This window comes from Pteropus vampyrus, unplaced genomic scaffold, assembly GCF_000151845.1.
Source record: "Pteropus vampyrus isolate Shadow unplaced genomic scaffold, Pvam_2.0 Scaffold286, whole genome shotgun sequence".
NCBI classification, from domain to species: Eukaryota; Metazoa; Chordata; class Mammalia; order Chiroptera; family Pteropodidae; genus Pteropus; species Pteropus vampyrus.
In genome coordinates, this window is record NW_011889067.1 from 1,212,515 (window position 1) to 1,227,987 (window position 15,473).

The 15,473-nt window shown below is 44.0% G+C and overlaps 1 protein-coding gene across 2 annotated transcripts in view; it reads right to left on the reverse strand.

Moving 5' to 3' along the window:
- PDE8A (phosphodiesterase 8A) overlaps positions 1-9,576 on the reverse strand; it is a 38,462-nt gene extending 28,886 nt beyond the window's left edge. The window contains exons 1-5 of one of the 2 annotated variants that reach the window (XM_023520944.1): positions 9,513-9,576; positions 7,906-8,096; positions 5,279-5,335; positions 4,187-4,241; positions 1,398-1,486 (exon numbers count right to left, since the gene is read on the reverse strand). In XM_023520944.1, coding sequence (XP_023376712.1) covers positions 1,398-1,486; positions 4,187-4,241; positions 5,279-5,335; positions 7,906-8,096; positions 9,513-9,539 — 419 coding nt within the window. In that variant the 5' untranslated portion in view covers positions 9,540-9,576. The remainder of the gene's footprint in view (positions 1-1,397; positions 1,487-4,186; positions 4,242-5,278; positions 5,336-7,905; positions 8,097-9,512) is intronic. The other variant, XM_023520945.1, reaches the window with a different exon arrangement.
- Positions 9,577-15,473: the final 5,897 nt, after the last annotated feature.

Genomic DNA, 15,473 nt, shown 5'->3' on the forward strand with positions numbered 1-15,473 from the left:
GAACAGAAACACAAATGGAGTTACGGGTTACTGAGGTATGGAGAATGGACACAGAGGAGTCGAGAGGAGATGTAGGGACTGACAGTTTCACAGTCCAGGTACTAGAAGACAGCAGCCTAAAGAGGAAGATGAGTGGACACACTCCACAGACTCTAGGAGGCAAGACCAACAGGACTTGTGAGTGATCGGAGCCAGGGAGGCATGAAGAAGACACAGGGGTTCAGTCTAGGCTCTCAGGGTAGGTGATGCTCAGAGTTCACTAAACTAAGGCATTCAGGAAGACAAGGTCGGAAGTTAGTAAATTTAGGGATGGAGGGGGAACAACGGTTACAGTTTTGAAAACGTGGGTTACACCCTAAAGGACGACCTTTGCCGTTTGCTACTTGTAAGACCTTCGCTGTAAGCTGGTTAACTGACCCGGGCTCAGTTTCCGCATCCTGACTGGACAGAACCAGCTCTACCATCACCCCCTGCTCCACAGCTCCACTCCACTCCCAGGGCGGGGCGGCCTAATCCCCTGTGCCAGCGCTGCACCAGGCCAACGGGCCTGGAGTGAGGAACGAGGCAGGCCCAGGGACAAGCGTCCACCTCACGGTTCCGTGCAAACTCGGGCGACGAAGAGGAGCACTTCTGAAAGCCTCAGTGCCTTGAGCCATGCCTGCTCAGCACTCGCCTGTCACCTTCCACTGCACCTCAGCGCGACTGTGAGAACTGTCTTCCCTGCACGGGGAGCCCTGGGCCGGCCCTCGCTAGTCTAATACTCCAGGTTTGACTCCTCTCTCTGCCTTGGGCTTATGCAAACACAATAATTTCATCCTCTCTCTGACTCTAGGAAAGGAAATGTGAGAGAACAGAGACCACCCAAGGAAGAAGCCTAGGGTGACAGAGAGTGGCTGACTTCTTTTTTCTTCTGCCAGTCTCACATAATTTTACTAATTTTTCTACTTTTCTTGCTCAACAAGGAACTAGGTTTCCATTTATATCACTTAAAAAAAAAAAAAAACCTGTTTATTAAGACCAAGTGATAAAGTGCTTATCGTAGAGAAAAAAATATGTCACCTACCAGAGATAACCAATGTTAATAGGTTGGGGGTGTGTGTGTGAAAAACAAATGTTTTTTTCCTTAAGAAACAAAACAGATAATTCAGTATGTGACTTTTGTACCCTGCTCTCTCATTTCCTATTATTTTTGAACCCCATCTTCAAATTTGAATCTCCAGTTACGAACTTGACCATCTACCCGTTAGGCACCCAGGCAGACTCCAAAAGTCCACATGAGGAGAGGAGCCACCAACCACCCCATCCCGTTTTAGCAGGAGGTCAGTTACCTCCAAAAGGTAGCCATCCACGACCACTGCCCCGTGTGGGTGGGGGCTTTGCAGAGGTGGCAGAATTACCTGAGTTTCAGCTGCGATCGCACCTCTCCAAACTCCAGCTGGAGCAGCTCGTTGTAACAGGCCATGAGGCTGGGGTTCTCCACATACCTCTACAAACAGAAAGGGGTCTGTGGATAAACAACTGTGCACCTTTAAATTATCACATCCAGCAATAAAATAATTCTTTTCGACAGACTTTTCAATTTGGTAACTGAAATCGAAAAAAATACTTTTAACTTTAATGATGAATGAGAAAGAAGGGTGGATATTTATGGGTACCAAATTAGCTTTTTAAAAAATAGGGCTTAAGAATGCTTTTCTTTCAGGGCCTTAAGGTAAGAGGATTTGGTTGGCTGCATGTCACTCGCGGAGGCTAGAATCTGGAGAAAGACCAAATTTACCAACTAGAGTCCTGTTGACGTTAACTTTCAGAGCACATTCACTTATTCAAGAGCCATCAGTTGTTCTCTTTAAAGTTTTACAAGCTCACAGTAAGCAAAAACACGCCTGCATTTCTCTTTGCGCCTGGATTTCACAGATAACCCCTGCTCAGGTAACATTTTCCCACACTAACCTCTCACTACAGCTCAACTAAACCAAAAGGTTACCCTCCAGGGCAGAAGGGCACTCTCTGCCCACTCCCCGCCACGTGGGGCCAGACGAGGCCATGACATTGACTTTATCGCCGCCTCCTCCAGCAGGCCGTGAAGACGCCTAGGGCTGGCTAAGACAGTCTAGAACTTAAATACTGAGCTATTATTAAAATTTCTCTTTTGGTATGTACCTTCTATCAGAAGATATGCCGAATATATTTCAGTCTATGTTTTTTCATTTAGGCCTAATATTTATACTTAGATAGATAACAACATTTTATTTACCTGTCACGTTATATAATTATATATATAACACATATACACCTGTGTATGTACGTACATAGAGAAAAAAGGCGATCGCATGCATGTGGCAGGTTCATGCTCACCATCTGTCCTCACCACTTCGTCCTCCCTCATCTTAAAGTTCCTGCTGTAGCCCACTTGTTATATGGCTGGAGTCCTCTCTCAGTTATTCTCCTCAGACCAGCCTCCGAGGGAAAGAGATCTCTGAATTTTACATATATCCCCAAAGGAAGCTCTTTTGCACTGGCAGGCAAACGATAACCTGGCTGGGGTAGGGTTTCCAGGTCACGGTGCTTTTCTCGCTGCCACCTCTAGAACTGTTCTGGCTGTTCTGCGCAGCGACTGTGCATCTATATTTACCCCCGTCTTTGCCATTTCCTTGCTCGCCATTCCTTCTTGCATTTCAGGCCTTCCACCTGGGATTCCCCTTCTCTGTCTGAGGTGCATCGCTCAGAAAGTCCTTTGAGGATCTGTCAGTTACAAACTCTCTCAGTTTTCCTATTTCCAGAAGTCTTTATTTCATCCTCATTTCTGAAAGATATTTATGCTGGCATAACATTCTAGGTTGGCGGTTATTTTATCACATTGAAAATATTATTCCACTGTTTTCTATTTTCTGTTCATCGCTGCGGAGAAGCTAGCTTTTAATCTGTCACTCTTTTGAAGGTAATCTTTTTCTCTGGCTGATGTGAGGATCCTCTCTCTGTTTTTCTTTTGCTATGATGTGTTATGTTTTCATTGAATCTACTTTGAATTTGTTGGGATTTTTGAGTCTGTGGACTAGTCTTTCATCAGTTCTGGAAATTGCTCTTCAAATATCACCTCTGCCAGTTCCCTCCCCTGTCCTTCTGGAACTCCAGTTAGACATATGCTAAGCCTCCACACGCTAGCTCCACATTTCTTAGCTTCTCTAAGCTATTTTCTAGCATCGTATCCCTGTGCTACATACTGGATAGTTTCTTTTGACCTATTAAGTTTTAAAACTTTTGTTTATTATGAGTTTATTTCTCAAGGTTCAATTACGTTCTGCTTAAAATCTGCTGTCACTTTTTATCACTTCCTATTCCTTGCAGATATTTCCAAGCTTGTCTTTTATTTCTTTCTGTATAACAAGCATAACCGCTTTAAATGCATGTCTGATGACTGTAGTACGAAGAGCAGGAGGGTCTGCTTCTGCCATCTCCCCACTAGCCCTCACTTGTGACGCCTTGTTTCCCATGGACCGGTTAGCTGTGACTGAGTGCTCCCTGCTGCCCAGGGACAATTATTCGTGTTGATTCTCTGAGGCTGGAGATAAAAGGTCTTCCCCTGGAGAGGACCTGTACTGGCTCCCCTGGGTACCTGGGAGCCCTATCGCCCAGAACCCTTGAAACTAAATTCACGGCTTGAGGTTTCTTAACCACCTCGCTGATAAGAATTGGAACTACGAATCTCCCCAAGGGTCAGCCGTACATAGGTTCCCTCCATCATGATTCCCAAGGCTCACTGGCGACCAGCTGACCAAAGCCTTCAGCCTTTTGGCTCAGGAGAGACCAAGGGACTGGAGCTGGGGCTGAAGGGAAAGGAGCCATGTTTGGGTTATCTTATTTCCAGAATCCTTGAGCTGGTTTTAAGGTTGTAGGTATACAAGGAGGCATTATAACAACACATTCTGTCATATAACTTTTAATGAGTGTGCCCTTAAAGGAGATTGTATTATGTTTGGATGACTTTAGCAGGTTTTGAGAGACTAAGAAAGCGAGGTGTTGTAGATTATTAGATTACCAGATTATGAAGTTAAACCAAAATGTAATAACACGGCACAAGAACAAATTTTTTCCTTCAAATTAATTCAGAACCTTTGCTGGTTCTGCATTGAAATAAAATTCTTTCTCATGCTGAATTATACGTGTATAACAAAGAAATGGTACATACTCTTGTGAAGCCAGCAGCAATGAGGGGCATTACAGATGACTCTTCTCTATCCGGCCTTCAAACGAACATAGTAAATGGTTAGAGTTTTTATCGATTATATCTCACCTCTTTATTCCCTGATTTACGTTAATACTATGACTGTCCTATAATGAGTTCTTTTCATTGAATTAGGGTAATATACAAATCAAAGCATAAAGTTAAAAACAGTTTCTATTTAGTTTCATATGTAGCTTTTTGGCAGCATATATTAATACCTGAAATATAGAGGTTAAACTAACAGCCAGAATACAGGAGTAGCCATACTATCTATTTGGCACGTAAACATTTTAATTTAAGCTAAATTCTTTCCTATTTTCTTCTATTGCCAGTTTACTTAAAAAAAAAATTCTAGTGGGAATGTAACACAGGTAAAGAGGATCAATACTATGGTGATAGAGGGAAACGAGTTTGGTAGTGAGCATGACACAGATGTCAAATCATAATGTTGCACACTCCAAACTTATATAATGCTATAAACCACTGTTACTTCAATAAAAACAAATAAGTAATTCTTAAAAATTCCTTTTCCCTCCAAAGCTCAGAAAAATAGTTTAAAAGAGAAACATTTCTTCTATCTATAAATATATATGAGCTAAATAACATTTGCTTGACTATTGCCCTTCTCGCATTATTTTATCCCTTCCTTACTTTCAATTTAAGGATAAAATATAAGATTTCCTCCATTTATGTGTAATTCAGATCTTCGTAGGTATTTGGGGTTAAAAGGCCCTAGGAAGATACCCCTGGAAAACATTCATGTTTTCCGGAATGGAATGCTCTAGTGGTTTGCCTGTTTCTAAATGAAAGACAGTCCAAAATCGCAAGCCCAGACGTGAGAGTACAAAGTCCTGCCATGAAGTTACCTGGCGAGGCAAAAGAAAATAACAAAGAATAAAGACAACAAGGCCAGACTAAAAAAGGCTGTGTCGTCACAGCCCATGACTCTGTTAAGAGCAAGCATCACATTGACATCTGAATTTCTCAAAAAAAAAAACAAAAAAAAACCAAAAAAACAAAAAAAGAAAAACAAAACAAAACAAAAAAAAAGCTTACCTGCGTACTACACCAATAATAACCGTGTTTTCTGAAAATTTTGATGATCGAATAGACCTATTAAAAAAAACGAATTTTAAAATAAATTAAAAACAATTCTTTAAAAAAAATACATTCACTTAGGTAATTTTGCTAGAGCAATGAAAGTTGGCGGGGCGGCAGAATGGAGAGCAAAAGGTCCTTCATGCTCTGGATTCACCTTCTCGGCTGCTTGAACTTTCTCTCTTTTGGGGACAAACTCCTCATCAGTGGACCGTGGCGACCCTATCAGTACGCAGGGCGACTAACCGCTGACTAAGGTGATGCGCCTTCCGCTTGTTCTGGTCTTTGTTAGCCTCGTTGTTTCAGGGGGACAATTCTTCCTCCCTTGGGCTTAACATGAGAACAGTCACTTGTCTCTCCCGACCAAAGGGGATGCACGCCTGTGTGTACTGGGACAATGATGGCCTTGATGCCAGGGGGAGGTAGAACCCAAGGTCACCTCTCCACTGTATTCTAAGCAGTACTAGCAAAGAAGAGTCCCTAGGTAGAAGGTAGGCGAAAAGGAACAATCAAAATTCAAAACTAGAAAAGTGCAAGGTATTTCAGTCCAAAAGAAGGGAATCAACACCTGACAGAGAGAATCAGGGCTCCCCAGACAGGGAGTTCAACTCTCCGGAGAAGCAGCTCCCAGGGGAGCCTGGGGAACGGAAACCCCGTTAAGAGAAGAGAGAGGGCAGAAGTGACCGTGACATAGAGGAGCAGGAGAAGGAAAGGAACGCTGCACTGGGGATTGCAACGGCTCTGAAATCATTTCAGGCTGCAGGGAAGAAGGCGGGACTCTCGGGAGGAGACCAGGCCACAGGACGGGGAGGAGCTCAGCCCCTGGACCGAAGGGATGACGACTCCCTGGGAGGGGACTCCAGGAGGGGAATAGAGGGGACCACGCCCGGACCACCCAGCCAAGTCAGAGGTGTGCTAGCTGCTGGACAACATGTCCAGGATGGGACAGAGGAGAGGAGACACCTACTGCCTTGCTTCAGTTCTGTTAGTTCCAGAACGGGAATCACTTCTGAACCACAGGACACAGAAAACAATTCGAGTGGCTATTTCTCAATTCCCCCAAAGATGGTAAACAACACAGCCAAGAGAGAAATTCATCATATACAGGGGAGGCTCGGCTTTGGCAAACTTTTCCTGTCAAGGACCATACAGTACACAGTTGAGGCTGCTCAGGCCCGACAGCCTCCGTCGCCACGACTCCGCCCTGCCACTGCAGCGCGCACACACCTGAACGGGTGAGGCCGTGTTCCCCTCTGCCCGCCTCGCCTGAGGATGCTGGGCCTTGATTTTCCCAGGGAACTCAGGCTGAGAAAGGCCTAGAGTCTAGAGATAGCTGCACACTAGGTCTGGGCCGGGGAAGCCGCTCTAGGGACCGAGAAGCCGCTCTAAGGGACCAGGCAGTCTCTCTCGTGGGTCCCGGGGCTCACGCCCCACCCGCGACATTTCTGCTTTCCCCAGCGTCCGCTCCACTCCTCCAGTGTCCATCGGCCTCTGCTCTCCAGAGGACGCCAATCTAAAGGGCACTGTGTGGAAGAGCCTTCCCACAGGTCGCCATGCGGCTCACTGACCAGGTGCCAATCCCCGGCCCCACCATGTCTCCCTGACTGGAAAAGGGGCCATGGGAAGGGATGTTTCAGTTTTGGTGGGTGACTGGCATGGCAGGCACTCACACAGATAAGGCCAGTTCACTTTTCAAACCTGCTGGCTAATAATTAGCCGAACACTAATCTTAAAAAGGGAAAGAGGGACACGGACTCAGAAGTGGTATTTCCATGAACTCTTCGGGCATTGTACTTGTTCTTGTGCTTATATTTCAATCACACCACAAAGATTTAGAGAGAGAAAAGGCAAATTTAAGTATGCAGCCAGGTATCTCAAACCAGCTCCCATTAGGAAAAAAACAGAGGTCTGAGCGGTGTGACATCAAGTAGGCGAGCATGCAGGTGAGCTCAGTAAGCAGCTCCGGGTGATCTACTCAGGGTACGGAATGAGGGCCCTGGGCTAAGGACAGAGTGGCAGGGAAGACCACGCTTCCCTGGAGATGAGTCGACCCCGCACAGGAGGTCTGGCACTGTGGGAAAACTTGACTTTTTCTGGTCCATAAGAAGGAAGAACTGGCCAAGAAATAGTAACGGCAGAAACCTGGGCTGAAGAATGACGCCCTTTCCTTTAGAATTCATAAAAACTAAGAAAGAAATGACTTGGCATCATCAAAGTGTACACCAGGCACTACAAACAAGACACATTCGCCTAATATTAGAAAACAATTTTCGAACATTTGGAAAATCATAATAACTTGTTGCAGTAATATGCAGGTGACAGTTGTGGTTAATTACATATTAGGTTTCACCTAAACCCTTAATGATTCTCATTCATATTTTCATACCGTTTTAGGCAAAGGAAAGCAAAACAAAAGAGATAAAGAGCAGACCTAGAAATAATGATGTTCTAATCTAATGTCTTGTTAACTTTACATGCATGGAAGGCAACTTAAAGGCAACAGTGAATTTAACTTAACGTACTTCTGGGCTGCCTTACTGTCACAAATGCCAGTGCGACCATTTAGGCCCGAGTCTCAGGCTTACCTGCACAGCGCCTCTGCATCCAGCTGTCGGGGGTTTCTGTGGTCGATGATGATGATGTCATGATGTTTGGCCAGGAAACAGGCAAGGACAGCCTGAGCCTCCTTAGTAACTGTACACTTAAACCCTGCCTTTTCGCATGCCCTACAGAATCCGTTACACTGGTTATCTTCTTTGGTAAACACTAAAAGTACCTGGATCAAAAAAGCGTAAACATTTTTTTTTTGAAAAAAGTTGTTAGAATTTCATTTTTTAACAAGCTACGGAAAACTCCCCAGTGTTCCAAGGCAAGTACACAGATGTGGACATAATCTGTTGATCTAAATCCTCCCCCTACGCATAACTTGGGGACGTTATCACTTTTGCTCTCGGAAATCAGTGCTATTCTGTCTGTCCTTAGTCTGGAAGTCCAAGTGCACAGATCACAAACTTCTTTTGCCAATAAATCCACTGGGAGACTCAACAAAGTCTTGATCAAGCACTTTATCTTGAAACTAAATTAAAGCACACGAATATTTATTTTAGTTAACAGTAAGTTAATTAGGTAAGTCCTTAGATGGCAAATGCTAATATCTCAAACTCAAAGGATAATGTATTTAAGTGTTTTGACTCAAGATTTTATGTAATTCCTCCATGTTAAAAAATTTACTTTGATTATAAGAGAGGTGATTTAAAGTAGAGCAAAATGTTACCCTTCAAAACTTGTCAGTTAAGGGACACAGGACAGTACCAGGTAGAAGAGGCAGCATTTATGCCTCTGCCCAGGATGATGCTGGCTGTCCCTGTGCTTGGCCCAGATCAGGTGACATCTGGATCTGCTGCTTCTCACCTACTCAGCCAGGCTCCCCAGCCAGACCCAGTTCAGGAGCGCACTGCTCTGCTCCCTCTGGACCTAGGCCTACGCATGGGGGCCACAGGTACAGGAGAGGTGGGGCGATCCATGAGAAAGAGGCTATACAGCCACCAGAAGCCCTGTCCCTAAACTCTTAGTTCCCTTAAGTTTTCCCACGTGCACAAATACCACAAATACAAAGAACTGCCATCCCTTTCCACATTTAAAAAAAAATGTTCATAGCGGACGTGTGTTTGTGTGCAGGAAACATGAAACAAGTTTGGAGCTAAATTTCAATTGGTTATTTTCTCTAACGTTATGGATTAAACAATTTATATATATTTTCTCTCTGACAGAGCTGATTCAGAAACATAAGGAAGAACATGCTTTTACTTTTTTATACCGGAAAAATTTAAACCTACAGAAAAGTTGTAATGACGATGAATGCTTGAATGCCCTTCTAGTTTCATCGATTGTTAACATTTGGCCACCTCTGCTCTCCCTGCCCGCCTCCCCCCGCGCGCGCGCGCGCGCTCTCTCTCTCTCTCTCTCTCTTCTTTACTGCTAAACTTTAAAGTAGGTTGCAGATATTGCTTCATCTCTATATACCTTAATGTGCATTTCTAAGAAAAGTACATTCTCTTATATAATTATAATATAAATATAGTACAAATTATCTAAAACGGAAGACTATTTTCAATGTATAACTTTAGGCTTTCTCCCTCCCTCTCTTTAAAGAAAATCGACATATGGAAATTACAGCATGGTTTATTATTACCTGGAGTTGATCCGGATGGAATTTCATGGGGCCAAATTGCACATCAGCTACTGCTACCTATAAGAAAAAGATTCCCTTTAACTAAGTATATTTTAAAGCTTGCTTAAAATTTTCTCTAATCAGAACCATAGATGAAACTGAAATTTCTATTCCAGAGAAAAATTTCATGACTTAAATGGTTATTAGACAGAGGAGCCCCAGGGATCTCCTTATAACCCTGGAAAAGATGGGGAGCAGGGAGGTGGAAACGAAATGAGTGGGATCTCGGGTCTTCTTTTCCTACCTCTGTGTGACTTTAAGTGAATTACTCAACCTCCCTCAGCCTCAATTTCTCATTTGTTCCAAAGATTAAATGAGATTACAATGCACAGAGTTCCAGAAGATGAGATGCTAAATAAACACTGGTTCTTTCCATGCCTACTTCATCTTTCCCTTGACAAACAACGAAAGCTTACACTTGGAATGGCACATAAATATGAAATCCTGCAGTCAGAACCGTGGCACCTGGAAGCCAAAGAAATAGCTGGCACTTCCATTTTACAGAAGAGCATAGTGCTATGTCAATAAATGCTATTTGAGAGCTTTACACTAAAAGGCACAAAGATAATACCATGTTATAACCAGACCCCACTAAGCAGTAATCATCATAGCGCTAGAGGAGAGGAGGGCTGGGCGTACACCAGGCACTGTGCTCGGGGCTGAACACAGGGCCCCTCGCCACATCTTCACAGCAACATGGTGAGAGTTCACGGCTGGAAAAGTGAGTTTCCGAGGACCTTGTTTAAGGCCGCAGAGCCAGTCCTGGGCAGCTGGCATTCCACTGACCAGTCTGTTCAGTTCTATAGTCTGGGCTGCAAACACAGGGCCACGGGAAGGTGTGGGCATGTGCGTGCTGCACCAAGGAGCCTGAGAGAAGGAGAAATCCAGCCCCCAGCGATGAAGCCTGGTACTGGGTCACGACCCAGAGGGAGACACATCTTGCATTTCCCCAGAAACAGCGTAAGTGTTGAAGGCATCCCTCCCCTCCCCTGCCAGGGGCCCCCGAGTGATGGGATGACCGCATATGTGCCACACGGCAGCAGCAGAACTGGATCTGTGAGCCTTCTCACAGGACACTGCTCGACTGCTGCCCACTTCCAACCTCTCCCTCAGGGAGGGCCCATCCCACAGTAAACATGGAACAAAACTTGCTCTGATGCGAGAAGTCCTCGTATGCTTCTAAGCTGATGTCTATTAACTGTGGGACACTGGCTGTTTCTGATTCGCTTTGTAGCAGTTTCGTCTCTCAGGAGGCGTGAGAGAAAAGAGGGGTCGCTCCTATTCCAGACCTCAGGCTGAGGAGGAGGACTCTGCCGCAGGGTGGGAGGGGGAAAACAGACTCCAGGGCACCCCGTTGGCCCCCCAGTGGTGTAGCTACATGCCAGCCTCATACCGAGAGGCACGGCTGGATGCCAAAGCCAGAATCTCTGAGAGAAGATAAGGCACGAGGGCCAACAGAGTCTTAAAGGGGAGATCTGGTCCATACAGTCATACTCCCACGGAGCACGGAGAAGGACGGCAAGAGGCACTGAGAGGGACTGCTCTCGGTGATGAGTTTTTTGTTGGTTTTCACAAAGTTTAAATCAAGGAATGAATGAAAGAACAAGGAATGATACAGGCCTACGCTTGGAGAATACAGTGGCCCTACCAGGAAAAAGAAAGAGAAGGAAAATTTGTTAATTTCCTGCAGCATGGGGGACAGGAGGGCCACTGCTCCTCCACAGGATAATGAAGTGGGCGGACGGCCCGTGGGTCCTCTACACAAGCTGGGGTCTGTGGCCTCTGACAAAGGAGACTCATGAAATTTGTTATGAAGGGTCAAGCAGATAAAAAATAAGGTCTGAAAGGAGAGAAAGAAAATATTTATGAATAGCGTAAAAACAAATGATATACTAGGTCACAAAGAAAAAAACATTCCTAACAGTAAAATGCGTACAGGTTTTATTCTTCGACCACATGCAATCAAAGCAAAAATTAAAAACATACATTTAAAGAAAACCAAGAAAAATACTCCTTCCATTGAAATTTTAAAAATATTAACTCACATAATTGTTGTATGAAAGAGAAATGCAAACTATACCTATAGGCCACTTGAAAAATGGTAAAAATGAGAATATCATGTAATAAACACTTACAGGACACTGCTAAATTTTACTCGGAGGCAAAATTCAGTCTTAAATCTTTTTGTCATGAAATAAGAATTAAGCAAATAAGCTTTCAAGTCACTCACTAAGTCCGAGGAAGTCAACAGCACACACTTAAGAAAACCAGGAAGAGTAAAATAAGGTTAAAGGCAATAATTAATAAAATTTTTAAATGTTAAAGACAAGTGTGATTTTTAAAAACACAGATGTGCGTGTGCACATAGGTTGATCGGAAGCTGAGGGACAAGATAAAACTGTGGCTGGCTCAGGGCCAGCGCCTCGCCCCTCCTGGGAAAACAACTGCGGACACAGTCTATCCCAAAAGGGCGAAATAATTTTAACAGACGAAAGAAGCATAACTTCACATCTCAACTTATAAAAACAACTCACCACTACACTAATTTTAAGAAACAAAAGAAGCTATAGCTTAATTTTTTTTAAGGATTATGAATTCTGCCTTCATATAATTTTAGCGATACCATTTTAAAACATTTCTGTTTAGGCAATTCTATTTCACCACTGAACACTTTATTTACTTAACGAGATTGCATTTTAACCTTTACATCCTGTCTACGGGGTATATCCGGCTCTCAGGACCTCTGTCCAGCAGTGTCCCAGCAGAGCCCGACAACTATTTACCATGGCCCCCCCAAAATAACCACCGCCAGGAAATGTGATGACATTGCTCAGTGGGCGGACATCAGCATTGGGCCCTCAAAGAGTAAACAAGTTCCCAGAGGCCCCTGCTCCGGGTAGGGGATCAGAAATCCTGGAATGCTTGTATCTGTTCTTTCTTCGTGTGTGAAAATCAGAATCAAACTGATCTAATGCTTTGAGTCACAAGCCTCTTAATATTTTTTTCACATTAACATTTAGAAGGGAATAGTTATTTCCAAATGCGTTTTAATAACACAGCTTTGATTTAATCTTTCAGCTTCAAAAGCAGCTGATATTTTTAGGTAATATAGAATCACAGCATGCTCATGGATTGCTATGGGTAATTAAGCAAATTTTTGAGTTTAGCCTTTTGGATTTTTAAACATTTATGTTTTTATTAAGATTCACTGTTTTTAAAGGATTGTAAAATTAGGATATCAGATGAGGATGATGTCTATTTGTATGGTAATATTTTTAAATAATATGTTTATAAATATGGCTGCAGGAATATATAGCAAATTATTATTAGAAGCTTTGATGAACCACATATCAAGTTTCTTTTGTTTGCCTAACTGACCCAACATCATTTACATGTGACTCTGGAGGCGAAGTTACCAGGTTATGAATCTTGATCACGAGTGGCGGTGGGAGAAGAGATATAACTCCAACCTGTCTAAAATTTCTACTGCCCTGACTCTCCCTATCTCCTGCCTGCTTTGATTTTTCCTCCATAGCTCTCAGTCACCATTTGCGACACTACTTACTTTATTATTTATCTTTACTGTCTGTCTCTCTCACCAGGGATTTAACTGCTTTATGCACTACTATATTTCCAATACCCAAAACAGTGCCTGGCACATGGCAGGCATTCAAAAAAATATTTCTGAATGAATGTTTACTCAACAGCTAATCTCCGTGAACCAATCATTTACCTCGAAATCATACTCATACCAGCAATCCATATACATTATATTATACAGCACTTGCAGTTTTCAGGGTATTTTCATATATATTTTATTTCATAAAGGAACATAAAGGAAGGAATCTTATGAGAAGCTTAAGCATTCGGAACCATAAAATAATGTGATCTCTCTCTTTCCTACATCTTTTTATTAGAAACAGAAAGTTATACTGGGATCGATTTACATTAATTGAGTATAAACCTATATAGAAAAGAATTATAGTAAAAACATAAACCAGATTTTGTCCTGAACCACACTGTCCCACCCAGGCTTTCCCTGTACAGCCAGTGGCCATCGTGTGTGTGTGTGTGTGTGTGTGTGTGTGTGTGTGTGTGTGTGTGTGTGTCTTTCTCTCTCTGGGTAAAGAGTGGTCACTTGATCAAAGGGACACAGCCTAGACAAGAGTCAGAAGACACCAGTTCTTAGGTGGGAAGAGTCAAAAGCAGTCTGGATATGTGCAGACCACCTAATACTATGTTATAAGCCAAGCACGGAGCCAGGGGCTGGGAATACAAAGAACCAGTGCCAAACCCTGGCCGGAAAATGTGGAGCATTTTTAACAGAGGAGGAGGGTGCCTAGGATGTGATAAATACTTTGCTTCCAATCATCTTCAAATACAATTTGGCCCTGACTCTATGAGTAAGGTGAGCTCATTAACTCCATTCTGTTGAAGAAGAAACTGCAGCTCAGAGCAGCACGTTTAACAGCTGGTAGGTGGCAATGGTGGGGACCGGACCAAATTCACAGACATTTAATTCCCATGGTCTTTTCATGCGCCATTGAGAAAGGCCGAAAATCACCTGCCCCTTCCCTGTATCTAGCTGAAATAAGCCCAAGAAGCAGGAAAGCAGCACTCGCTCATTCAACAGATCTTTGCTGAGCACCCACTACGTGTGAAATGGTTTCCTAGGCACTGGACACATGACAGAGAACAAGAAAGATAACGTCTCTACTTAACAGGCAGAAACAAGAATCGGAGTCGAGGAAGGCCCCTCTGAGGCGGCAATATGGAAGGCGACATCTAAATGAGAGAAGGAGCCGGCCATGAAGGAAGTGGAGGAAGGCACATCAGGCGGAGGGAACGGGATCTGCGGTGGGGACAGGGGCGCGCTGCAGGAAAGGGGGCGCAGAGTTAGGCAGGAGCTGTAAGATGCAGAGCTCTCCAAGCCAAGTCAAGAAACTTGGGTTTCATGAAAAGCCACTAAAGAGTTTTATACAAGGAAGTGATTCTAACCTGATTTTAATATTTTAAAAAGATCCCTTTGGCTACCTGTGGAGAATGGACAGTGGGAAGATGACAATAGAGGCAAGGAGGCCAGTAAGGGAGCCTCCACAGTATTCCAAGTGACAGAGGGTGGCAGCTTGGCCCAGCAGTTTCCATGGAGATGAGCAGATGGGTTGGGGGCGTGTCTTGGAGGCAGAGTGATCAGAACTTGCTGACGGGCGGGACACCATCGAATCCCACGGACTCCGAGACCAGAGCTCCGATGCGTGATGAGCAGTTCTGCATCAGCGTTGCGTGGGAACTCGGGGCTCTGCGAGGCATCCTGGTAGCAGCTGGGGCGAGCCTGCTTGGTCCTTTCCAGATCCACCCACAAGATGGCACCATGATCTCCCGTGAGGCGAAGCTTCTAAGCGCTTTCCCTGGTCCTTCCCCGAGAGCAAGCGAAGTAGTCCGTCCATATACCCACCTCCACCGCACTAGTCTTTTTCTCCCCTCACCTGTTCCTAATTTCCCCTTCAGTCGATTTAAACAGCAAATATTTACAAGGAGCCTTTTATATGTTACCCTAACCTGAACATCAAAATCGAGTCACACACTAGGGTAAAACCGTTCAGGTTCTTTTCCCCCAAACCCACAGTGTTGGGCAACGTGGTGTTGGGATTAAATGAGCTATCGAAAGAGCAATTTTAGGTTCATGATGAAATTGAGAGGGAGATACAGAGATTTCCGTTATACCCCCACCTCACACACACAGCCGCCCCCCACCGACATCACTCATTAGAATGGTATATTTTTTACCAAAGATTACCCGACACTGACACATCATAACCACCCCAAATCCATGTGTTATTTTACAATTCACTCTTTGTGTATACTCTCTATGGGTTTAGACAAAAGTACAAGGAAATATATCCATCATTAAAATATCATGAA